Genomic DNA, 24,770 nt, shown 5'->3' with positions numbered 1-24,770 from the left:
ATGTGAAAATAGCCACAGAATGATCAAATAATTTTATCGATCAATCGATCAAGAAAAGTCATTAAATGTATATTCAAAAATAGATTTTTTAAAATATAAACTGATTGATTTATAGATCATTTGTTATAACTAAATTTTTTATTTGTTTCAGATGAAATTGAATTTTTGTTTTAATCTTCAAACACAAACAATTATAATTGCCACAATTTCAATAGTAAAAAAAAATTTATTTAATTATTATTTAATTAATCATTTTAATTTATCAATATATTGTTAAATTTTTTATTTATCATTTTTCTTTCGTTTAAACTATTAGCATTAATTATTATTAATTTTTAGGGATACTCGTTGCTATCAGCAATTGGTACAATTCAAAGCTGGGCTTATCCAATTTTATTAGAAGAAAAATTTAATTTAAATGATTACAATGAAAACCATTGTCACAAAATATCAAGTTTTCCATTTTTTTTACCTCTAATATTTCCTGAAATTGTTGGAAATATATTTATTTTACTATACATGATATCTTCTGGATTTTTGTTACGTGGTGCAATACTGGTAAATATATAATAAACAAAATATTTATTTAAAAAAAATTCTAAATAATAGCTAATTTATATTTCTATTTTTAGTGTGAAAAATATTGTCTCATTCCTTGGCTTACTTTGACATCATTTTGTATTGTTTTACACGTTGGAAGTTCAATAATTGAATTCGCAGTATTTTTTTCAGTCAAATGTTCAACTCCAGATAAATTTACATCACTCATTGGATTATTATTTATTTGTGGTTTGTTTGAATAATTATTATATTCATAAAATGATATAAATTTTGGCTTTCAAGGCAATTGCTAATTTAATATTTAAATTATTTAAAAACACAATTTTTTGATGAATAAATAAAATAAATTAACCATCTAAATATATTCTAAATTAAATAAACATATTAAAATTATAAATAAAATATTAAATAATCAATTGAATAAATTTTAGCAATTTTTTTTCATGTTTTTAAAATTAATTTAAAAAATTCTACCGGAAGAGAAGTTACAAAATCATCGAAAAAAATTCTATTAAATTAATTTAAATAATAAATCATCGGTGACCTTGAGATGATCCAAAATTTATCATCATAAAAATAATAATTATTAAAAAATGTATTATTTATTAATTTTAGTTGTGGAGATGTATTTTATAGCGACAATTTATTTTTTTTACGACAAGCTAGATGATGATTTTTTGAATCAACAAAATGATAATTATTTGACTCATCATAGTCCAGTAACTAATAATCATATAAATGTATGTTTTATTAATTTTCATTTATCTATTATTATTATTATTATACTTTTAATAATTGTATATATTTTTTGTGTAGATTACACCAGGTGTTTATACACTTTCATCGACAATTACAAATGAATTACCACCTGCATATGATCAAATACCATCAAATAATCCACCACTATATGCAGATGCAATTGCACAAATTATTGTCAACAAATCTAATCAGTAAGAATAATTTATTTCCTATTGTAAATATTATTTAAATAATTTTGTAAAAATAAATTATAGCTTTTTTATTTTTATATTTAATATCGATTATAAAATAAATAATGTAAAAAAAAAAAAAAACAATACAAATAATAAATTTTAATTTTTAATATTTATTATTTTCACATTATGATTTTTTTTCTATCCTTTGCTATGACTTGTGGGAATTTTTTCGCGTACTACTTATTAGTGCGGCCTGTTCACCTGTGCTCACCTCAGTTCACCTGCTTGCACCTGTTGTTCAGGCATCGAGGTAAACACACATACAACACACTAATCAAGAAAAAAAAAAAAAACACAGAGCTTTTGACCTTTGGTAAAAAAAAAAAATAAAGCTAAAAAATCTAGATTTATTTACATATAATAAGTATATGAAAATAAAAAAATATTAAACCAAAATTTAATGAAATAGTGGATACTTAATTATTAATTCTATCAAATATATAATGTCTCATTTTACAAGAGAACGTAAGTGTAAAAAAAAATGTGGAAAAAAATCTAAGGTTACGAATCCAACTTCAACATGTGCTTTTAACAAAAAAGATAATAAGGTTTGTATAAAAATAACTACAGTCACCATGCTTGTAAATTAAATATTAAATTATTAACATGAACTATATATTCTTTTCAGGATTATGTTGATGTCACAGAAAATGCGATGATTGATATTCTTAATGATGATTGCCTGGCTGAAATATTCATGTATCTTTCAGCATGTGAAAGATCAAAAATTGCTTTAGGTATGATACTTATAACATAAAAATTATTTGATTTAAAAAAATCATTTTGTAATGATGATAAATTTTTTTTTTTTTTTTTAGTATGCAAAAAATGGAAAAAAGTCCTTAAATATTCTTGGCAGAATATTAAAAAACTTGAACTAATTCATTGGGAATATAACGATCAGTGTCCAGCTTACTCATACAAATATCCAACAATCAATGAACAATTAAGGTTTTTAAGATTACTGCTTGCTAAATGTGGTCGTTATATAACAGATTTAGATGTGACATCCTATGGTAATTATAACATAATACCAGTTATTAATGAATCTTGTCCAAGCCTTGTAAAACTTCGATTGAGATTCGAGGATGTTCAACCAATATTATTAGTTAATGCATTTTCACGTCTATCTAAATTGAAGGAATTAAAAATCATATTTCAACATATTAATGATTCTTATGATATATCTGTTGCTTTAATCGATTTATTGAAAAGCGTTGCTGGTACATTAACTGAACTGACTCTGTCAAATTGGAACAGACAAGATTATTATAAAAGGTGGAGAATTCCAGAAACATTCATTCACGTAAGTTAAACTTTATATAGGTATATATTAAAAAAATAAATAATTAAAAAATACTATTTTTATTCATGACATATACTTATGAATAATGTTTTTTTTTTTTTTTTGCAGGTGATTCCTAAACTAAAAGCCTTGAAATCAATTAAAACTGATGGCATACTAATTGATACTGACTTATCCCTGCATCTGAAACAGTTTGGAATATTGGATAGTCAGTGGCTTGACAATAATATTAAAAAAAAAATTCTGTATAAAAATATAAAAAAACTGAAGTTAACGGATTACCAAGCTACAGATGATTGTTTATATACTATAGCCAATTGCATGAAGAAATTACGAGATCTTACGATTATTTGTGAGCGGGTAACCGATGCTGGGATAGTAGCTATTTCGAAGATGGATAAATTGTCTTATCTTGAACTTCGTGGCCCTGGTCATGTAACTGACTCTTCAGTTGGATTACTTAAAAATTTATATTGTTTACATTTACCATACTGCAATAAAATTACTGATGTTTCAGTCACAAAAATTCTTGAAAATTCACCGACGATGAGGCTTTTTTACATGATAGGATCAGCTGTGACTTTTAAATTTTTGGAAAGAGCAAGAGAAGTTACAGCAAATCGTAAAACATATTTGGAGTTAGGTCTTTCATATTCACCTGGTATACAAAAATATGAATCACGATATTTGCAACAAGCTCTATTTAATTCATCAATAAAAATGATGTATTGGTCGACAAACAAACTGCTCGATTGCTAATTTAGCAATCATGATTCATAAATTATGTAATAATTTATGATAACTGACAAATGCTAAGATTAATTTTATATTATCTACAACAAATTTTCTTTAATAGATATCTCAAAAGATAAAAAATAATTTTTCCTTAATTTTTTTGGCATCTGTTTACCTATATTATAAAATTAAAAAAAAAAAAAATAAATAAATATTGTTATTGATTTATTATAAATAATTCATAAAAAAAATTTTTTTATCTTTTTTTTTAGTGAATAAATATTTAATACGTTTATTATTTTTAAGTGTAAATTTATTTTTTAGGATTTCTTATCAAATTTGTTATTTAATATATAAATAAATAAAAAAATTTATAATCTTGAAAAACCACGCCTTATTTGTTAGACTCGTAATAAAATTTGTTACCAAAAATTTCCATCCCACCTTGATGCAATTTAATTTAAAAAAAAATTAATTTAATTAGGTATAACAATGGAATTTTTGTGATCAAATTTGTTTTTAATTTATATTGTTTAAACAATATAGTAAGCATTTTTAATTTTTTTTTTTTGTTTAATAAACATTAAATAAGTGTGAGTAAATTTTATAAACAACGACGTCAATCAAGGTAGGTCATATCGAAATCCATTGAAATATATATAGATATATTATGTCATAATGATCATAATAATTAATCAAATAATAAAATTTAATTGTTTAACTTAAATATTAACCCATACACAAGTGTCTATTAAAAGTTATTCAAAATTAAATAAATAATATATAAAAAATATTTCAAATTTTCATATAAACATATGTTTTACAATTTTTTTTTTTTTTATCTTTTGATTAAATATTTATTATTTACAACAAAATAAATATAATATTATTAATATTTTATTTTAAAATAAAAAGTACGTAATTTATATTAATCCAATTAATTTACATTTTTGTTTTTTTTTTTAATGTTAAATATTATTGAGTATAAAGAAAATAAATAAATAAAAATTTGTAGGTTATGTTTTTGTTTTCCTGTCAAAAAAAGGGTTTTGTTTATTTTGAAAATAAAAAACACATGTTGTTGTCCTGTCGAAAAAAGGGTCTTGTTTATTTTGAAAATAAAAAACACATTTTGTTTTTTATCTTTTAATAATTAATATATTGTTAATTAATTATTATTATATAAAAAAAAAGAGTCAAAATTTTTGGAGTAAAAAATAATAAAGAATTTTATTGTTTTATTAAAAAAAATAATAATAAAAATACTATAATTAATTTTATTTTTCAGATGACAATTAAAACGTGTTGTTTTTGCTTCAGTATTCGAGGTGGTGTAATATTTATTGCAATACTTTCAATTAAAATTATTTATTTATTAGTTATTTAGTAATATGATATTGAATTGGAATTGAATACAATAGATCAATAATTGCCATTCCATGTCCAAAAAGTGAAACAATAAAATTCCAAATATTTATTCCTGCAGTATTTACTGATGACGTCAGAAAAATGTTTATATTTTTTTATTTTATAAGTTCTGGTCTATTATTATTAAGCACACTACAGGTGAATATTATTAAAAAATAATCTAATAAATATTAAAATTACTTGAATAATAATAATTTTTATTTAGAATGGAAGAAGTGGTTTTTTACCTTGGATTTTTTTATCAACAATTGGCATGATTTTTCACATTGAATCAATAATAAGTGGATTTTTAAAAATGCTTGCATATTGTGATTCATCATATGGATCACGTATTTTCATTCAGCTCATCATGATCTATGGTAATTAATTTTAAATAGCATTAAATATATAATTTTATAATTAATAAATTATATTTATATTTTAAACAGGCTTTGAAATTTATGCAATTATAATTGTCTATCATTATTATAAACAATTGGGTAAAGAAATTGTTAATCAAACAAATGGACGTGTATTTAGCTGTGAAGATAATGCCCAAAATTATGTTAATGTAAGATTACTTATTATCTATTACTAAAATTTAATAGTACATATTGTTTATTGATAATTTATTAATTTTAGAATATTCCTGATGTTGTTACGTGTCCAATGCCAAATGATTTACCACCTTCATATGATCAAGTTGTTGGAAATACACCACAACGTTATCCAGTTTATTAAATTTTCCTTTTTTTATTTGAATTTATTGTTATAATTTAATATTAACATGCTCCAAAAATTGTAAGTGATGTAACTTTTTTTTTATTATTGAATTACTTTTAATTTTTTTTATTTATTTATTCAGTAATTTCTAAGTCGATGTAAATCAATGAATTTAACGACTGATAAATTTTATAATTTAAAATTATTATTACTATGAATTAATGAAAAAAAATATTGAATAATGAAATATATTTTTTTACAAATTTTCATGAACTAAAATAATTTCACTGTAAATCCAAAAGTGAAATTTTTGTTTTTAAAAATTGTGATTAAATTCAATTTATATAAAAATTATAGTTAATTAAATTTTAAAAGAAATTAAAAACAGCACAATTTAAATATTACGTGTGATATATGTATATTTTTTTTTCATCTGTTAAATAGTTATAAATATTTAGTTTTATTTATAAATTGTCTCAAGCTTATCACCATTTTTTTTTTTGGTAGAATTCATTTGATTTTATTTCAACTCACAAATATTTTTCAATCAATAAATACTAAGATGAAATCTGTCATCATCCCTCTTGATACAAAATAAAAATAAAGAATTTTATTTGAAATATTTATAAGAAAATTTGTCATTAATTTAATTATTAATTTATAAATAAAATAATATTCATAATAGTTAAATAAAAATTATACAATTTATTTATAATAAAAATTAATATTTGTCAATTTTTATTTTTTCTAATACCAGCCAATCAAAGCCACGCCTATTTTTGATTTTTTTTTTATAACATTGTTATCAAACAGTCGTAATATATCAACACAAAATATCATATAGTGTAAAAATCATATTGTTTTAAATTATATGACAATTAAAAATTTTTAATTATTTTTTAGTGAAATAAATAAATAATTTAAAAGAAAAGTAAGTTGAAACATTTTTTTACGTTAAATAAACAATAACTTATTAGTAATTAATTATATTTAAATAATAAAATTTTAAATTATCTAAATTGCAATAATTAATACTGTTTTGTTTTTTTAATAAAAAAATCTGATGAATAATTTTTAATTTCCAGATGAGAATGAAACGTACCTGTTTTTTTTTTAGTCTCCGTACTGGCTGCATTGTTATTGCAATAATATCAATAGTAAGTTACAAAAAAATTAAGAAATAATTAAGAAAAAAATTTTAATTAATAATAAAACTTTAATTTACAGTTATTTCCATTATTCTCAGTAAGAGACATGATGATGTACGGTGATAAATCACATAGAATTGAAGTACCATGTAGTCGTAATAAAACAATAAATTATTCTCGTGGAAGAGTTCGTTTAGAAACGGATTATAACGATGAATTGATACACAATGGAAATATTATATTTGCATATTATGTACCATTAATATTTTCTGATTTAATTGGACATTTTTTTATATTTTTTCACTTGATATGTTCGGGTTTATTGCTTGGTGGAACATTTATGGTAAGATGATTTTTATTTTGAAGAAATCTAATAGATATTTCATAAAATCATCCAACAATAAAATATAATTACCAAGTAATTTTTAGACTGAAAAATCAAGTCTTCTTCCTTGGCTTGGACTTGGTGCTTGTTGTACACTTTTACATGTTGGATCAGCCATCAAGGAATTGACGAAATTACCATCACTAATATGTCCAACTAATTCTCTGTTAATTTCCATCATCCAAATATCAATAATTTACAGTTTGTTTATTTCAAAAAAAAAAATTATTAATTGTTTATAATTTAAGATAATAGAAAGTATAATAATAATGTTGATTTTTTTAACAGTACTTGAAATATATATTGTGATTCTGGTATACAGTTATTACAAACAACTGGATGAGGAAATAATATGTGATGAATCAGATGAATCAGTTATTAAAAATCAAATTAATAAAACAAATGATGATGCAAATGTAAGTGACTTTAATATACAACTATTATTATTGTAGAAAAATATATTTTTAAATTAATTTTACAGATGATTCCTGAAGTTGTAACGTGTACAGTTTTAAATCAGATGAATTACATTTGCGAGCCAATTGTTTAAATATATTTTTTATATATTATATTTATCATCAAATGACTAAAATAATAAATGACCAATTTATTTAAAAAAAAATTAATAATAATTTAAGCAATAATTTATATAATTATTATTAAATTTAATAAGTAAAAATTATGTATCAAAATTGAGTGTTTTTCATGTGGATTTAAATAAAATTTGAATATTCAAAATAAAAATTTATCAAATTATTTATTAATTATATTATTATTTAACAAATAATTACGATATAAAAAATACAAATTTTTAAATTTATCATGATTTTTATTGTAATTATTATAATTAAATTTGGCAACCTTCAAAATTCAAAGCTCTTGCTAAATTTCTTGCCACAGCATATCTAAATATTTCAAGTTTATCCTCAAATTTTGGATCATCACCATGTTCCTCAGCACAACTCATAAGTGTAAATGTATCATCACTTGATAAAATAATATCCTCGGCTTCCAAAAGAGGTATTGCATCAGTCAATAATATTGACCAAAAGCTAAAATCAATTAAATCAAATTAACCAACATTATAAAGCTAACAAAAAAAAACCAATAATAATTAATCAACATACTATTTTGGTGTAAGATTTGAGATAATCAGTGAAACTAAAAGTCTAGCTGCTTCTTTAAATTCTCCAATTTCATACATTTGATGAAACTCACAATATTTTCCTGCAAAAAAAATCCAATACAAATTAACAAAAAAAAAAAAAAAACTAAGCAATATTTAAATCATTAGCTTTAAAATTTACCAAGGAATGTTAATCTATCACTAGTCAACATTGAAGCTCCAAGATTTTCTAAAAGATCACGACATTCTAATTCTCCAGTTTCAGCATATTTATTTAAAAATTTATCAGCAATGTATGTTGCAAATGGACCATCTTGTGCTTTCAATGCCCATGCCAATGCATTACCCAATCTATTTTTTTTAATACATTTAATTCCTTGAATTTTACATATACTTGCAACTAAAAAAAAAGCAAACAAAAAACAATAATTAACATAGATGAATTACACATAATTTATAATAATATTTATAAAAATAAAAACAACAAAAAACTCACCAACATTATTCATATTATTTTTTTTAGCAAGATCAATAATTTTTTTAATTTTAGCTTCACTATCAAGTGGTATTGTTTGTAGCAATAATTCTAATCTTGTCATACCTTGATTTGGACAATATTCTAAATAACTAGCACCACATTGCCAAAGTGATGAATTATTCATGAGTGTTGTTGCATAATCAAGTATCAATGATTCATGCAATAAATCAGTAACATTTATTTGATTTTTATCAATGATATTTAATTGTTCACAATTATATAATAAATCAGTTAAATGAGCAGCAAACCATCCATTATCATTCATATATTGTATTTCTTTGATAACTTGATGTAAATCACTTTCCATAAGTGCTAATATTGTTTGATCTAAATTACGATTTGCTGGCCATTTATCAGCAATATTATTAGCATGTCTTGATAGCTCAGCTTGTTTACAACACGGTGATGAATATAATAATTTTGCTGCTAATAATTCATACCATGCTTCAGTATATTCAGATGCATAATCCCAAAGTACTGACTCATCACCAGAAACAAGCTATAAATTATAAAAAATTAAATTATCAAGATAAAAAGAAAAATAGATACTTGTAAATTAAAATTATTAAAATGTAAATAATAAATTACCATCATGAGTTTTTCTAAATTATGATCAACAATAAAAGTTTTACACTCGAGATTTGATGATAAATCCAACTGCCAATGTTTCCATCTCATTGTAAATTCATTAATTGAATAACCACCATAAACATTATAAATTGGCATTGTTCGTAGTATATTATCAGCAGTTATAAATGCTTGATCATCAGCTTTACTATGTAATAATAATAATGCACGTACTGCATCTAATTTACCATGTAATGCACAACCAATAACTGATTCCCAATAATTACTATTTGTTTCTTCAGCACCAATTGTTTTTTTAGCAAGTATTTTCATTGCCATTAAACCACGTGATGGAAAATGAAATCTAATCCATTCAACAAATTGTGGAACAATAACATCACCTGTTAAAATTAATTATTAATAAATTATAAATAATATTTTTTTTTTTATTTATGAAAATTAATTTTTTACCTGGTATTGTATTGACATAAAGTATCTCAGTTAAATGCCAAACACATTCAATATTATAAAAAATTGTTAAATAATTTTGTGTTATTAATTTTTGTTCTTGATTATTTATTTTTTCAATATCATCTTGTAAACTTTCAACACATGCACGTAATATTGATCTATATTGTTTACTGTGTTTAACTAATTCTGGTCTTATTTCACCAGTATTTAATGATTTTATTTTTCGAATTGATATAAATACTCCATTACTTTCATTAACTAATTTACGTAAAATTGGAGAAAATAGTATGACCTCAGGTTGTAAAAAATAAACTTGTGAATCACAAGGATGAAAATTACTTTTTTTATCATCTGAATTAACACTCATATGTTTGTGTGCAAATACTCCAAGTTTATTTCCACTTCTCCAAGTTGCAGACATTCCTGCTTTCATGCAAAGTTCATCAGGAATTCCCTTGAATAAACAATAACAAATAAATATATATATTTAAAAAATAAAAAAATACTCTATTATAAATAACAGTCAACAAAATTTAAATAATTATCTAATTATTTTAGGTTATATATTGTTTATTGTTGTTAATTTTAAAAATTTATTAGAATACTTACGATTATTTGAGCACTGTCTTCTTCGCCCATTGTTTATTTATTATTATTAACAATTAAAAATAATTATTATTTGTTTTTTAGTAAATATATAAGTGAAACAAATTTATTTTTTTATTTTTTGACACACCGCGTTGTGTATTTTTTTCTCCTAAAAAAAAACACAAACACGAAAAACCCGCGAGAGAATTATGACTGCCATTTTTTTTATTTTAAAATTAGACGATAGAGTTTAATTCCTATGTACAATTAATTCAAAAAATCAATATAAATTTTTTTTTTTTAAATTTATAAATATAGACAATATATAAAAATAATATAATAAAAATTTTAAACTCGATTTATTAGCTTGTTTCTATCTAAAAAACAAAAATTAAAAAGAAAAAAAAAAGAAAAAAAATATTTCGATTTACAATTAATTAGTCAATTAATTATAAAGAAAGACAAATGTTAATTTTCATTAGAAACAATTAAACGTCAATATATTTATTTATTTATTTAATCTATGAAAATTTAAAAGGGAATAATAATTAAGTCGCAATTGCCAATTTTTTTTTTTTTAGTGCAATTAAATTATTATTTACAAATTATCATCGATACCTCGTCTTTAATAGTATTACATCTGTTTTTTTTTGTTTTTTAAAACATTAAAATTACCTTTTCTTCTGTATTTTTAATAATTGTCATCAGTCTTCCATTGCGTATGCCAAAAAAGAACAAAACAATACATTATTCGTGGTTGTTCTGTACATTACACATTAACGAACGATGTCAAGGGGCTAGCATGAGATAATACATGCCAAAAAATCATGTCTATTCGAAATATTAATTTAAACATTTTTTTTTTCTATCAAAAAAGAAAATAATCAATTCCTTTTTTTTTTATATATAAATTACATAGATATTTTTTTGTTTGCTTTTATAAAAAAAATTCATTAAGAGATTAATTTATGTGATGTAAATTGCCAATAAATAATTATGCAATGTTGATATGACTCGTCAATTATTCGAAAACTATTTTTTTATTTTATTCAGGGTTTAGAAAATTTTTCTTTTTTTGTTTGTCGACTGCTCTGGTTTTTTGATTTTTCTATTTTCTCTTTTTCGAAGCAGACATACCATTTTTACATTGATCCTTTTGTTTTTATTTTTTTTTGAAAAAAAATTCTGATAATACATATTAACTATCTACACACAAAATCTATATATATATTTTTGTTTATTGAATGCCAAAATGCTTGTTGTATTTAATCTTTTTTGTATTTAATATTTTAAATTCTCGAATCTATAAAATCTAGGTAAAAAATGTTTTTAAAATTTTTTTTTTAATATATATTCTATGTATATTTTTTTTCGTTTGATTTTCCATTTTAGTCAGACTGTAATCATTTTTTTCTAAATGATATTTTTACTGATTATAAAATTAATATTCGGCTCTTTTTAATTATTTTTTTTATTATCAACAACATTCGACTATTTTTATTATTTTTTTTTTCTCATATATAACGAGCAAATTTTGACAAATTAATTTAATTTTTTTCTAAATAAATAACTTAATAATTATTACCGTGTGATTTTAAAAATATTTTATTTTTTTTAAATTAAACAATAAACATTATAAAATAAAATTCTAATGCTAATATTATGACTGATTTTTTTTTCTCAAATAAATGATTAGTCTTTTTTAATATTTTTTTAATTTTTAATTTAAAAAAAAAAGGAAAAAAAAATGTTTTAAATCATTGAGATCATATTTTAAATTAAAACTAAAAATATTTTTAAGTATATTAACAGATTCTCATTTTTTTAAAGTATAATTTATAATTTTTTTCAATAAAAATTCGCCTAAATTTGCTCGTTATAAATAATTTATCTTTTTAAATTTAATTTTAATTTAATTTCTCCTGTTTCCCCTTGTTTTTCGTTCATCATTCATTCATTAATCAATCTCTACAATAATATCTCACATTTTTTCACTCAATAAATGTTTATCTTCTTTTTTTTCTTTAAAAAAAAAATAAAAAAAAAAAATACACTAGTTTAATATATATAATTATTGAGAACTAATAATTCTATTTTTTTTTTTTTCCCACATAATTATTATCCCAAATACACTATTAATAATCATCAAAATAATATTTATAATATTGAATAATAATAATATTAATAATAATACATTTTAAATTATTATTTACAATTAGATCCAACAAATTTCATTGTTTTTCATTTTCTTTTAAATTTCATTATTAACCGTTTATGATTTTTAAAATTTTAATTATTTATAAACGGTATTAATTAATTGTTTGTTTGTTTTTAAATAGCTGCTTTTTACAAAATCACATTACAAACTTTTTTTTAAATTTACGTCTTCAATATTCGTTAAATAGTTTTACAATTAAAACTGGGTGAATAAATTGTTCTTACATAAATTTATTAATAATATATAGTAATTTAATGTTTTTTGTTTTTCTTTTTTTTTTTAAATAATTACTTTTTACAAAATTACATTACAAACTCAGTGAAATAATGATATTAAATTAATATATTTATTTCACCTAATCTAATCACATGTACATTATTTATCTCTGTTTAATTAATTATTTATTTCATCTATATAATTTTAATCTACGTGATGATGGCTTATTATTTATATAATTTTACTTAAATTCAATCGTTTTTTTTTTTTTTTTTTTTTGTTATTTTTTTTTTCTCTCATTTTTATACCATTTTTCTTTTATTTATTTTATCCCGTCTTTCAAAGTTGATTTCGTAATATCAATCGAAAAAAAAAAAAAATCAAAAAAACAAAATTAATTAAAATTATATTGGAAAGTTTATTAACTCGGCTTCAATTGATATTTTTTTTTCTATATAAATATAATAATTATTGCCATTGTGAATTATTGAAAAGAAAAAAATGAAAAAAAAATTTACCAAAAATTTTAAAATAACAATTATCATTCTTCTTTGATCCCATAAATAAGATTCATCAAGATATTATAAAAATAATCTATTTTTTAAATATATTTTTCAATTTATAAAAAAACCAAAAAATAATGATAGAAAAAAAAAAAAAAAAAAAAAGAAAAAAACAATTCAAAAAAAGTAAAATGCTAATATTACTTGTATATGTATAAAATAAAAAAAAAGAAAAAATAATTTAAATTCTAGTCTCTTGAAATTAAAAAAATAATAAAATCTAATTATTTATTAATAAGATTATTTAAAAAAATATATATATATATATTTATGTATATATTTATAATGTTTTTTATATTATTATTTTGTGTAGGATCAAGGATAAAATGTAAATGTATATTTTTATTATAAATATTGGCATGAAATAGTGGCATTTAATAAACTCTATTTGAAGAGGGTCACGAGCCCAAAATACTACGTACAGCTTGATCAAGCACAGAGTCTTTATTATCACTTGTTTGTGATGTTGTTGGATTTGTTGTATTATTACTATTAACACCACCAGTAACAGCACCAGCAACTGTTGGTCGTTGTTTTAAATTTAATATACTATCAATTGCTGATTGTACTTGTGCTGTTATATCATCATGTTCATTAACAATACCATCAGTAACAGTATTATTAATATCATTTATTGTTAATGATGCTGATGATGATGATAATAATTGATTTTGTGAATTTAATGCTAAACCATCTAAACTATCTGTATCTTCAAGTAAATCACGTTCTAAATCAGTTGCTGTACACCATTTTTTATCAATATCAATTGACATATTATTATCTGTTTCAAATATATTTTTAATATTATTATTTAATACACTTGCACTAACACTTGTATTTGTAATACGATATTCACAATTTGATGATCGCGTTCTTTCTTTATTTAATATATTTTTATCTTTTGACACAACACTTGTTATATTATTTTTACACTTTGTTGATGATTCTGTTGTTGGATAAACACCAAGTTCTTTTTGTATTTCAAGCCATTCATCATAATCACCACTGGTACAACTTGATGATTTAATTGATGTTAATTTTGTATCAATAACTTGACTATCAATACTTGTAAAATCATCTTCAAGTTCACGTTTTACTGATTTTATACTTTTTTTATTATCAATATCCATTTTTTCATCAGTCTCAATTTTAGGTATTAATAATTTTTCTTCTTCTATACTAAATTCAGCTGTAAAAAAATATAATAATCAATCAATAATTATCAATTATTAATTTATATAAATTTAAAAAATTAATTATTATCAATTTATTTACCACTAGCTTGAGCTTCTTTTTCACGTAATGCTTTTAATGAACATTCTTCATCAGAAACAAATGTTCTGTCAATCATCATGAGTTCTGATGTTCTAACTTCTCTCTAAAAAAATAATAATAATAATTATTATTATTAATTATAAACAATAAAATTAATATAAATAAATGAATAAATCTTACCATGCTTTCCATAATTAATAAATATGTATATTTATTCATCATTGAATTAAATTTACTCAATAAATGTTTAGCTGTTTCTTCAAATATTTCATCAGCTTTAGCAAGATCCTTGGCACTTAATACTTGTTCATTAAAACAATGATATCTAACAAGTCTTTTACATGCATCACGTTTACTCACAAATGGTGTATTAACATCTGGATTAATAGCACCATTTTGATCAATTTTAAGTTGTTGTTCCATAAGATCAGTACGATTAATTTGCCGGCAAATTGGACTCGTAGATGGCCTTTTAATACCTTGTCTTTGATTAACAATTGTTGTTATACAACTTGAACTTGAACTACCAGGATTTGATAATGTTTTATTAATATTAACTGGACTTTGATTACGCTGTGATTTTATTGTTACACGTGGTGATGTTATCTGACCAGCAGATGAATTTCCTTGTAACGTTAAATGTAATTGATTTGGTGTTTGTTGTAATTCTTGTTTTATTTGTGGTAATAAATGAATGTTTGGTTTAATATCTGGTAAATCTGTTTGACACTGAGTTGATTGTTGTTGAAGATGATGATGAAGATGCTGTTGTTGTTGTAGTTGTGGCTGTGGCTGTTGTAGTTGTTGTTGTAGCTGTTGTAATTGTTGTGGTTGTTGTTGTAATTGTTGTTGGCATATTTGAGTTGGTAAATTAAGTGATCCAGATTGTTGAATATTTGTTGTTTGTATTGTCGAAGTTTGTGAAAATGTTGTTGTTGTTGTTGTAGTTGATTTTTGAATTAAATTACGTGTATCTAATTGTCCATGAATAATTTTTTGATTTTGTTTTATTGGTATTGAATGCATTAAATTTGGCATTGATGGATCTGGACAATTAGAACCACTAATAACATTTGTTAAACCACTTGAACCACCAGAATTCATTAAACATTCTTGTACAATTGCTGGACTTGATAAACATCCACTTGGTATTAATGATGGTGGTGTTGATACTAGTGCTGATGGTACTGGTACTTGTGAGACTGCTTGTGGTTGAACTAGTTGTTGTTGTTGTTGTTGTTGTTGCTGTTGCTGTTGTTGTACTGGTAATGTTAATGGTAGTGATTGCTGTGAAAGTGGCAGTACTAATTGCTGTTGCTGTTGCTGTTGTTGCTGTTGTTGTTGGACTGGTGCTGATGTTTGTGTTTGTGCTGTTGATGTTTGATTTTTTGATATATTTACTGGATGTGATATTGTATATACTGTTGGTGATGATATACTAGCATTTGTTGTTGTTGAATTTGTTGAACTTGGTATTGTCATTTGTGGTGCACTAACAGCTTTACCACTAGCAATTATTTTATTATATTCTTCACTTAATTTTTCTAATATTGCTTGATCAGCTTGTGTACGTAATTTTTTATTATGAATTGTTGACATTTGTGATTGTATTGACATTAACATTTGTTGTTTTTGTAATGGTATTTGTATGTATTTTGGACGTGATACAACTTGACCATTTGATGGAATTGTTGATTGATTTGTTGATGCTGCGATTCTATTATTACCAGTTGTTTGTAATGAATCAGATTTATTTGTACATTGAAAGTTTTGAGTTTTATTTGTAATATCAATTTTTTGACCTACAGCATTTGATGCAACAGATGTTGTTGTTGTATTTGTTGAAATACCAGATAGCCTTTGAACAGTCTTTGCATTTTGTGCAGACGCCATTGCCTTTGTTCTTTTCACAGCCTTTGGCTTTTTTGGCGGAGCAGAAATTGGTTGAACTGTCTGTTGTTGTTGTATTTGTTGCACTTGTTGTACTTGCTGCACTTGCTGTACTTGTTGCACTTGTTGCTGTTGTAATTGTTGTTGTTGTTGATGTATTTGTTGCTGTTGATTACCACTTGTAAAATTACGTATTTGTTGTTGATTTAAATTATCAATAAATTGACTTGGAAAACCAGAATTTTGTATTTGAATTTGATGTGGCATTTGTGATGGAGCTGCTTGTACAACAATATTTTGTATATTATTTTGAATTGTTGGTGCACCACCAGAACTATTAACAATAATTTGACTTGTTGGTGTATGAATTTGTACACCCTGAAGATTTTGTGTATTCGTTGTATCTGCATCGCCAATAACAATTTTTTGTTGTTGATTTTGATTAATATTTTGTTGTTGCTGTTGCTGCTGCTGTTGTTGCTGTTGTTGTTGTTGCTGCTGTTGCTGCACTTGCTGTTGTTTTGATGCATTCAATTGTCCAGTAAATAATTGTTGTAATAATTGTTGACTAATAACTTGCCATCCATTTTCATTTGCAATTAATAATTGATCATTCGGATTTAATTTACTCAACGTTTGTAATATATCTGGTCCTAATTTTGGTGCATTATTTAAATTTAATATATTATTTGTTTGTGAATTTATTAATTCCGAATTTTGTATTTGTGGTTTTGGTGCTGATGATGTTATTGAATTTGTTTCTTGTTGATTTATGCATTGATATTCATTTGAATATATTGTATTCTGTTGTTGTTGCTGTTGCTGCGGTTGTTGCTGCTGCTGTGGCTGTTGTTGTTGTTGTTGTTGTTGTTGTTGTTGTTGTTGTTGTTGTTGTTGTTGTTGTTGTTGTGATTGTATTTTTTGATTAAGCATATTTATAGTTTGTGAATTTGTTGTAATTATTTGATGCTGCAGACTATCTTGAATTTCTTGATTTCGTGCATCAACAACAGCTTGTAACATATTTTGATCCATATTTGTTTGTTGTTGTTGTGATGGTATTGTGATATTTATCGTTTGTTGTTGCTGCTGTTGCTGTTGAGTTTCAGCTGATTGAATTATATGCAAATCATGTTGTGGTTGTTGAAAATTTTGTAATTGCGATGTAACATTACGTAAATTTTGTTGTTGCACACCACCAACACCAGTTTGTACATTTTGTACAGTAATTTTTTGTACATTTTGTTCATGTACTCTTTGTACATTTAATGATTGTGTTGATAATTGATTAATCTGTTCATTTTGTTGTTGAATTTGTTCTTGTACTTGATTTTTACGTTGAACATTTAATGTTCCTTTTGTTCCAATTTGTTGGACGGTTCTATTATTTGTTTGAATTGTTTTTTGATTTTGATTTGTTTTATTATAATTTTGTCTAGGATTATTTTTTGTATTTTGTACTAAAACAACACCACCACCTTTTTTTGATGTTGTTGTTGTTGTTGTTGTTGGAGTTGTTGGAGTTGCTGTCGTCGTTGATGTTTGTTGTTGCTGTGATGTAATACAATTTTGTTGATTTTTAATATTTTGTTCATTAAATTTATTAATTTGTGTTGTATTAAATATTTTTGGTGATGTCACATTTGTTGTTGTCATTTGTGCACCAGAATTATTATTTTGTATATTTTTATTAACAGATTGATTTGTTTTTTGTGTTATTGTTCTTTGATTAACAATATTAATACCAGTATTTTGTTGTGTATAATTAATTTTAACACCACCTTGTATTTGTTGTACATGAGTTTGTGTTGTACCACTTTGTATTAATTTAATACTACCAGTTTGATTTATTGTTCCACTTGGTACTGGTGATTTAGCAACATTCGATGTTGTTGTTGTTGTTGGTATATTTTTCATTCTATTTTGAGTATTTATTTGTATTTGTTGTTGTTGCTGCTGCTGCTGCTGCTGTTGTTGTTGCTGCTGTTGTTGCTGTTGTACTTGTTGAATTTGTTGTGCTTGCTGAGCATTTTGTTGTAATGTCTGTGCCTGACTTAATAATTGTGATATTATTTGTGAATTTTGTCCATTACCTTGTGTCAATGTTCTAATAACTGCTTGAGCAGTTGCTTGATCAATTTCTGGTTGATTTGGATCTGGTGTATGATGCAATATAACACGTCCATCTTCACCAACAGCAAGACGTAAATGTCCAGATATTGGATTTTGTACTGGTGTTTGAAGTTGTGCCACAAGTTGACTACCATAATTATTATCATTTGTTATTTGTGTTTCAGATGTTTGATTTATTTGATTATTATTATTAACAACTGTTTGTATTTGTTGATGTGGTGATATATGACCAATTTGTTGTTGTATTGTTTCAACATGTTGAATTTGTTGTTGTTGCTGCTGTTGTTGTTGTTGTTGCTGCTGTTGTTGTTGTTGTAATTGTGGTTGTAATGGCATTGGTTCTGGTTCAGGCATAATATCACTATCAAACATATCATCATCATCACCTATACCAGATATTTTCATAATACTTGCTAAATCAAGACGTGGTTGTTCATCTTCTTTTTTCTTAACTTTTTTCTTTTTTTTAGCTTTCTTTTTTGGTGGCGGTAATAAATTTTGGTCTGGTATTGTATTTTGTTGTTGTTGCTGTTGTTGTATTGTTGTTATATGATTTTGTGTTGTAGTTGTTGTTGTTGTATTTTGTTGTTGTTGATTTAATTGTGATTGTGGGCTTTGCACCATTGTATTTTGTATTAAAATTGAATTATTTCCTTGTTGATTACCTAAAAGTATTATTAATATTATTTAGTTTTCTATTATTATCATATATCTTGAAATATAATTTGAGTGTTTATTTATCTTACCAGACGATGGACTGGCTGTGTGTCTCAACACAGACTGTGGTGCTTGTGAAAAACCATTTGGAACAGCAAAAAATGTTGGAGCAATTCCTTGCAATTGCATACCTTGTGCTGTTACAACTCTCACCAGCTGCTGTTGAGTCACCTATAATAAATTTAATAAATAAAACAATGATTCTTCTTTTTTATTGAATTTAATATTTATTATTAATAAATATATAAATAATAAAAGCATTGTACGAGTGGATGAGACGATTAGCCGTGCCACAATGTACATGATGATATAAATTAATTTTCAAAAAATGAATTAATAATAATGAAATTATGAAATGAGTCGGACCATCACCTGTGCAGTGTGTGTTTGCTGTTGCGAATTCGTTGGCGCTCGAAGAATAAGTTGTACACCACCAGGTTGTTGTTGGACAATAACAGGTCCAGATGACGGTAATACCTATACATTTACCGAAAAACCCAGTGAAAAAAAAAATACAAATAAATAATGTTATATCGTGATGAATACAATTAAACAAATAAACAAAAATGATAAGCTTTGATGTTGTATTAGATGAATTTTTGATGACAACGATAAATGTTGCATTGTTAAAACATGCAAGTGTAATTTTTGTTAATTATTATTTAAAAATCATCACTTGATTTATAATTAAATTTTTTTTTATAATTAATTTACCTGATTTAAAACAAGTCCTTGAGCTGTAGGAATCATAGTTTGTTGATTTTGTTGATGACCAGCTAAAACAAGTTGAGGTTGTGATTGTTGTGTTATCTAAAATAAAAAAATAAATAATTATTGTAAAATTAAAATGTTAATAGTTAATAATAACGATAGATTAATGATATATATAAAAATAAAAATAACCTGATTGGTAATTGTTGTTGTTTGAACTCTTTGTTTTTGTGGTGCAGAAACACCCTGTTGATTTGGTGGTTTTGGTAATATTTGTGGTGGTTGTTTTGGTGGTTTAGCTTGTGCAATTTGTATTTGTTGATTACCAAATAATGCTGTACGTGTTACAAGTTGTGAATTTGTTTGTTGATGATGATAACCTTGTGGTGTACCAATAATTTGTAGTACTTGCATACCTTGTTGTAATATTGGTGTATTTGTACGTACTGGTGGTCCAGGACTACCACCAGGTGCTGGACTTCTATTATTTAAATTATTTTGTCCATTACCACTAGTACCAGTAACACCACCACCACCAACACCACCATTACCACCAGCACCAGCACCACCTCCACTAAGATGATGTGGACTTTTAGCTGGTGGATATGGACTTGGTGCTGGACTTTGTATTTGTCCAACACTCATTGGACTTTGCATTGGACTTTGCATTTGTTGTACACCAAAATTAATATTACCAGTTGTTATTGATACAGGACTTGGACTATTTCTATTTGATTGAATTGAATTTGATGCTGGTGAACGTAATAATAAACGATTTGGACTTGGACTTGGTGTTGGTGGTGCAATATTTGATGCTGGACTTTTCATTGGTATTGAAAATGGACTACCTGGTGAATTTATATTTTGTATTTGTGCATTTTTAACAATTGTATTTTGTTGTGAATGATTTATTGTATTTTGATTTTGTGAATATTGTCGTTGATAATTATTTATTGATTCATTTAAATTTGCTGATGTTTGTAATGTTGGTAAATTTGCTTGATTTTGCATTGTACCAATATGAATGTGATGTTGTTGTTGTTGTTGTTGATGATTATGCTGTTGTGATGATGTTATTATTCCCGATTGATGATGTTGAATTTGATTTGAATTATTTGATGTTGTTAATATTGGTGGTGTACTTGATGTACTTGTAAATATACTTGTTGAACAATTTAATGCTGTTGCAATATTTTGATTTGATAAACTTGTACCACCAACAATATGTGGTGATACATTGTGTATACTTTGTATTGTTTGAAATGGAAAATTAGCATTACTTGTTGCAAGTACATTTAATGATCTATTAAATGCTTGATTTAATGATTGACTTGTATTTATCGTTGATGTTGTTGTATTTTGACTATTATTATTTCCATTATTATTATTGTTTGAATTATTACTACTATTATTATTATTATTCATTGAATTTAAATGATTATTTCCATTATTATCATTAATTGTTGTTGTTGTAAAATTTTGATTAATATTACGATTAATCGTTGATGAATTAATTGTATTTAATGATGATATTGTATTGATATCTTGTCCAATACCATTGCTCATATTATTTGTATTTAATGTATTTATTGTATTGTTTATTGAATTTAAAGTTGCTGGATTAACAACACCAGGTAATCCAATATTAAGTAATGGATTTGATGTTGTTATAACATTTGATGTTAATGATGTTAAACTTGTATTTAATAATGATAATGGTAATCCCATATTAAGGCCAACCCCAAATGTGGGGGTGGCCGGGGGTAGTCCCATACCAGTCCCTGTTTGATTTATTGTATTTTGATTCAGTTGACTTAACTGATTCAAATAAACAATATGATTTCCTCCACTTGACGATCCTCCATTTCCCTGATCGGATACATTATTTGATGATTGTTGCAGGGCAAACGTCAATGGTTGACCACTTGAATTTTGAGCTTGCAATTGTTGTAACTGTTGTAACTATTTTAATTAAAATATAAAATAAAAAAAATTATTCATTTGTAATTGATTGATTGATGAATTTAAATATATAAAAATTAAATTTTGTTTTTAAATACCTGCTGATGTGTTAATACAGCAACAGGATTGTTACGTCTTGCTGTCGGGGATGTTGTGGAGGATACAGAGTCCCCGAGGAGAGGGCGTGTCTGAGGCTGCTGCATGCCCATGCAGCACCTCGTAATCTTAGGTAGCCACTTTTTCAGCCACCTTTAACAGCCACACTGTTATTTGGCTCTTATTTATTTTTTATTAAGTTATACTTTAATCCTAGCTGTTGAATAAAAATATTACAAATTAATTCTTCATTCAATTATTTATATTTTTATAATAAATAATAAATTGTCAATAAAATAAACAAGTGCAAAGCTAATGTTTACATTTTATAAATCATAAATTAAAGGTATGTTTTTGGCATGTTTAATTAGTTTTTTTGAATATTAATATTTACCATAAAATAATAAACAATTTGTTATTGTTGAATTTTTGCACTACGTCGCCACTCAACGTGTCTGCGACCAACGTCGCCTGCTCCTGACATTCATGTAACTTGCTATTTTACACTAAAACTTCAACTTTTTCATTATTTAAATAATAAACACTTTTATTTATCATAATTAGCTATCAACACAGTATGACATTGATGCACTTATTTATAAACTTTATCCTTGTTGTTGATTTTTGTTTTTACAATTATTATATCACCATTAATATGAGCAATATTATTATTTTTTCTTTTGATTAATCTCTTATGGAGAATCAACAAAATTTAGATGATAATAATAAATAAAAATCCTTAATAATCTTGTCAACAATTATCACACTTATAATATCAATTTGTTTGTGTTTTTTTTTCTCTTTTTTTTACGTTTTTTTATCATAACATTTGCAATAAAAAATTTTTCTCTTTGAAAAACAATAGCTTATCCTAAATCTAAAACTGAAAAATAATTAGCTGCCATTGTTTGACTAGTTCAACTGTCAATATCCTGATTTTTCATAATTCAAATGATATTTATATATTTTTTTCCTCTTTTTTCTTCTTCTTTTATGAATTTTTGTTTTATTATTTTTTCTTTTCACTCAATAATTATTCTCTCATGAAATTTAATTTCAATATTAAATCATCAATCATTATAATTCACCAACAATCTGCAACAAAAACAACAACAATGTATCGACAAAAAAACAAACAAAGAAATTATAAAAAAAATAACGGCAACAGTGAAACAATCTCATGGAGTAAATTTACCTGGACTCCAAAAGCAAAAAAAAAAAAAAACTCATTCAAGGTTAAACATCAACAAACAATAATCAACATATTAAACAATAAAAAAACCAAAACAACATAAAAACACAAACCATTATTAAAACTCCACAATTTAAATAACATAAATTAACACCAATTTACATTTTTTAACTTGAAAATAATGATTAAACTTAATAATAATAATAATTTTATAGATGAATTTGACGGAAACAGTTGGATTAATGTGTATTGTTGTTTTTGAGGTTATACAAGTAAAATATACCTATATAAAAAAAAGAGAGGTATCACAAAGTTTTAGTATAAAAAAAAAAAATGTAAAAAAAAGGACATAGGTGATATGGACCGTTTGGAGGAGAAATAATAAGAAGAAGAACAAGAAGAAGCGGGACACACAAATACATGAAAAAAAAAAGGAGAAAATTTTTTTTTTTATAAACCAACACAATTGATACACATATGCTTATATATTGATATACATATATATGTATATAAAATAATGAAGAAGACCCCAGCAGCAGTGAGCGGCGCGCGGTATAATACACACAACAAAAGCGCAAGTGACAAGGCGTAAACAAAAGAAGATGCCGCTTAAAATTATTAAATAAATAACACATAAAATATTATTATAATATTATAAATAATAATAAATAATTAATTAAAATTATATTTTTAATATATAATTATTATTATACCATTTTAGCGTACGCGCGTTTAGCCATATAATATTGTGTGTTTGTACCACCACCACTATACACTTATGTACACTTATTTTTTTTTTTTTTTTTTTTTTTTTTTAACCACACACAATATTTGATAAATGCTTTATATTTTCATTTAATAATATTATTATTTATATTTTATTTGACACTTTATTGTTGATGTTATTGTATTAATATGTTATTATGATATACAAATTTTTGGTATTGAGATTATTTAGGTGATAGACAGTTCCGTTTACGCGTTTTACAGTACGGTGGCAACGGCCATCATCGCCATTATGTATTTATCAGTATTACCAACTGATGATTTATTAATATTACCAGGTTTTTTTATTATTATTTTTATTTTTTATTTTTATTATTATTATTTTTATTACTGCCATTTTTAAAGTTACTATAGGTGTTTTTTTTTTTTTTACCATATTTTTGAATGTTGTTTTTGACATGAATAAATAACATGTTTAAATGAAAAAATATAAATAATATTTTTATTTATAAAAATTAATA

The 24,770-nt window shown here is 24.2% G+C and overlaps 6 protein-coding genes across 8 annotated transcripts; 4 read left to right on the top strand and 2 right to left on the bottom strand.

The window, feature by feature from the left end:
- The first annotated feature begins 170 nt into the window (after positions 1 to 170).
- Positions 171 to 1,563, top strand: LOC122850068. Its single transcript, XM_044149068.1, has 5 exons — positions 171 to 214; positions 340 to 558; positions 633 to 789; positions 1,177 to 1,301; positions 1,378 to 1,563. Exons 2-5 carry the CDS (start codon positions 520 to 522, stop codon positions 1,513 to 1,515), a joined length of 459 nt encoding a protein of 152 aa, XP_044005003.1. The 5' UTR covers positions 171 to 214; positions 340 to 519; the 3' UTR covers positions 1,516 to 1,563.
- Positions 1,564 to 1,988: 425 nt separating this feature from the next.
- LOC122850067 lies at positions 1,989 to 3,623 on the top strand. Its single transcript, XM_044149066.1, has 4 exons — positions 1,989 to 2,104; positions 2,185 to 2,293; positions 2,375 to 2,862; positions 2,971 to 3,623. Exons 1-4 carry the CDS (start codon positions 2,000 to 2,002, stop codon positions 3,619 to 3,621), a joined length of 1,353 nt encoding a protein of 450 aa, XP_044005001.1. The 5' UTR covers positions 1,989 to 1,999; the 3' UTR covers positions 3,622 to 3,623.
- A 585-nt stretch (positions 3,624 to 4,208) lies between these two features.
- Positions 4,209 to 6,449, top strand: LOC122850066. Its single transcript, XM_044149065.1, has 5 exons — positions 4,209 to 4,225; positions 4,886 to 5,163; positions 5,231 to 5,384; positions 5,454 to 5,575; positions 5,647 to 6,449. The coding sequence occupies exons 2-5, from the start codon at positions 5,107 to 5,109 to the stop codon at positions 5,743 to 5,745; spliced, it is 432 nt and encodes a 143-aa protein (XP_044005000.1). The 5' UTR covers positions 4,209 to 4,225; positions 4,886 to 5,106; the 3' UTR covers positions 5,746 to 6,449.
- A 323-nt stretch (positions 6,450 to 6,772) lies between these two features.
- LOC122850065 lies at positions 6,773 to 7,853 on the top strand. The gene is made up of 5 exons (XM_044149064.1): positions 6,773 to 6,884; positions 6,955 to 7,218; positions 7,305 to 7,461; positions 7,549 to 7,676; positions 7,742 to 7,853. Exons 1-5 carry the CDS (start codon positions 6,813 to 6,815, stop codon positions 7,808 to 7,810), a joined length of 690 nt encoding a protein of 229 aa, XP_044004999.1. The 5' UTR covers positions 6,773 to 6,812; the 3' UTR covers positions 7,811 to 7,853.
- A 148-nt stretch (positions 7,854 to 8,001) lies between these two features.
- Positions 8,002 to 10,708, bottom strand: LOC122850064 (nuclear pore complex protein Nup85). The gene is made up of 7 exons (XM_044149063.1): positions 10,572 to 10,708; positions 9,963 to 10,416; positions 9,513 to 9,892; positions 8,883 to 9,423; positions 8,568 to 8,786; positions 8,388 to 8,487; positions 8,002 to 8,312 (listed from the first exon to the last, which is right to left on the bottom strand). The coding sequence occupies exons 1-7, from the start codon at positions 10,599 to 10,601 to the stop codon at positions 8,108 to 8,110; spliced, it is 1,929 nt and encodes a 642-aa protein (XP_044004998.1). The 5' UTR covers positions 10,602 to 10,708; the 3' UTR covers positions 8,002 to 8,107.
- A 1,017-nt stretch (positions 10,709 to 11,725) lies between these two features.
- LOC122850063 (transcription factor SPT20 homolog) lies at positions 11,726 to 24,554 on the bottom strand. 3 transcript variants are annotated; one of them, XM_044149060.1, is made up of 10 exons: positions 24,237 to 24,554; positions 22,726 to 23,426; positions 22,334 to 22,548; positions 20,466 to 22,235; positions 20,277 to 20,372; positions 19,929 to 20,039; positions 19,592 to 19,733; positions 15,003 to 19,510; positions 14,823 to 14,925; positions 11,726 to 14,736 (listed from the first exon to the last, which is right to left on the bottom strand). In XM_044149060.1, exons 3-10 carry the CDS (start codon positions 22,442 to 22,444, stop codon positions 13,946 to 13,948), a joined length of 7,632 nt encoding a protein of 2,543 aa, XP_044004995.1. In that variant the 5' UTR covers positions 22,445 to 22,548; positions 22,726 to 23,426; positions 24,237 to 24,554; the 3' UTR covers positions 11,726 to 13,945. The 3 variants fall into 3 exon arrangements, with proteins under 3 accessions (XP_044004995.1, XP_044004996.1, XP_044004997.1); XM_044149061.1 differs by having other exon boundaries at positions 19,935 to 20,039; XM_044149062.1 differs by lacking the exon at positions 19,929 to 20,039.
- Between the last annotated feature and the right edge of the window lie 216 nt (positions 24,555 to 24,770).

Source organism: Aphidius gifuensis, linkage group LG2, assembly GCF_014905175.1.
Source record: "Aphidius gifuensis isolate YNYX2018 linkage group LG2, ASM1490517v1, whole genome shotgun sequence".
In the NCBI taxonomy this organism is placed as follows: domain Eukaryota; kingdom Metazoa; phylum Arthropoda; class Insecta; order Hymenoptera; family Braconidae; genus Aphidius; species Aphidius gifuensis.
The sequence above is the reverse complement of the archived record's forward strand: the minus strand, read 5'-3'. Positions and strand labels throughout refer to the sequence as shown.

Coding starts and splice junctions, on each gene's coding strand:
- LOC122850068 (XM_044149068.1), top strand. CDS start 520: ATGATATCTTCTGGATTTTTGTTACGTGGTGCAATACTG. Junction 790..1,176: donor TGGATTATTATTTATTTGTG/GTTTGTTTGAAT, acceptor TATTAATTTTAG/TTGTGGAGATGTATTTTATA. Junction 1,302..1,377: donor TAACTAATAATCATATAAAT/GTATGTTTTATT, acceptor TTTTTTGTGTAG/ATTACACCAGGTGTTTATAC.
- LOC122850067 (XM_044149066.1), top strand. CDS start 2,000: ATGTCTCATTTTACAAGAGAACGTAAGTGTAAAAAAAAATGTGGAAAA. Junction 2,105..2,184: donor TTAACAAAAAAGATAATAAG/GTTTGTATAAAA, acceptor TATTCTTTTCAG/GATTATGTTGATGTCACAGA. Junction 2,294..2,374: donor AAGATCAAAAATTGCTTTAG/GTATGATACTTA, acceptor TTTTTTTTTTAG/TATGCAAAAAATGGAAAAAA.
- LOC122850066 (XM_044149065.1), top strand. CDS start 5,107: ATGTTTATATTTTTTTATTTTATAAGTTCTGGTCTATTATTATTAAGC. Junction 5,385..5,453: donor TCAGCTCATCATGATCTATG/GTAATTAATTTT, acceptor TATTTTAAACAG/GCTTTGAAATTTATGCAATT. Junction 5,576..5,646: donor ATGCCCAAAATTATGTTAAT/GTAAGATTACTT, acceptor TATTAATTTTAG/AATATTCCTGATGTTGTTAC.
- LOC122850065 (XM_044149064.1), top strand. CDS start 6,813: ATGAGAATGAAACGTACCTGTTTTTTTTTTAGTCTCCGTACTGGCTGC. Junction 6,885..6,954: donor TTATTGCAATAATATCAATA/GTAAGTTACAAA, acceptor TTTAATTTACAG/TTATTTCCATTATTCTCAGT. Junction 7,462..7,548: donor CCAAATATCAATAATTTACA/GTTTGTTTATTT, acceptor TTTTTTTAACAG/TACTTGAAATATATATTGTG.
- LOC122850064 (XM_044149063.1), bottom strand. CDS start 10,601: ATGGGCGAAGAAGACAGTGCTCAAATAATC. Junction 9,893..9,962: donor TTATGTCAATACAATACCAG/GTAAAAAATTAA, acceptor TAATTTTAACAG/GTGATGTTATTGTTCCACAA. Junction 8,313..8,387: donor TCAAATCTTACACCAAAATA/GTATGTTGATTA, acceptor AATTGATTTTAG/CTTTTGGTCAATATTATTGA.
- LOC122850063 (XM_044149060.1), bottom strand. CDS start 22,444: ATGGGCATGCAGCAGCCTCAGACACGCCCTCTCCTCGGGGACTCTGTA. Junction 19,511..19,591: donor CACAGCCAGTCCATCGTCTG/GTAAGATAAATA, acceptor TAATACTTTTAG/GTAATCAACAAGGAAATAAT. Junction 14,737..14,822: donor AAAAGAAGCTCAAGCTAGTG/GTAAATAAATTG, acceptor ATTTTTTTACAG/CTGAATTTAGTATAGAAGAA.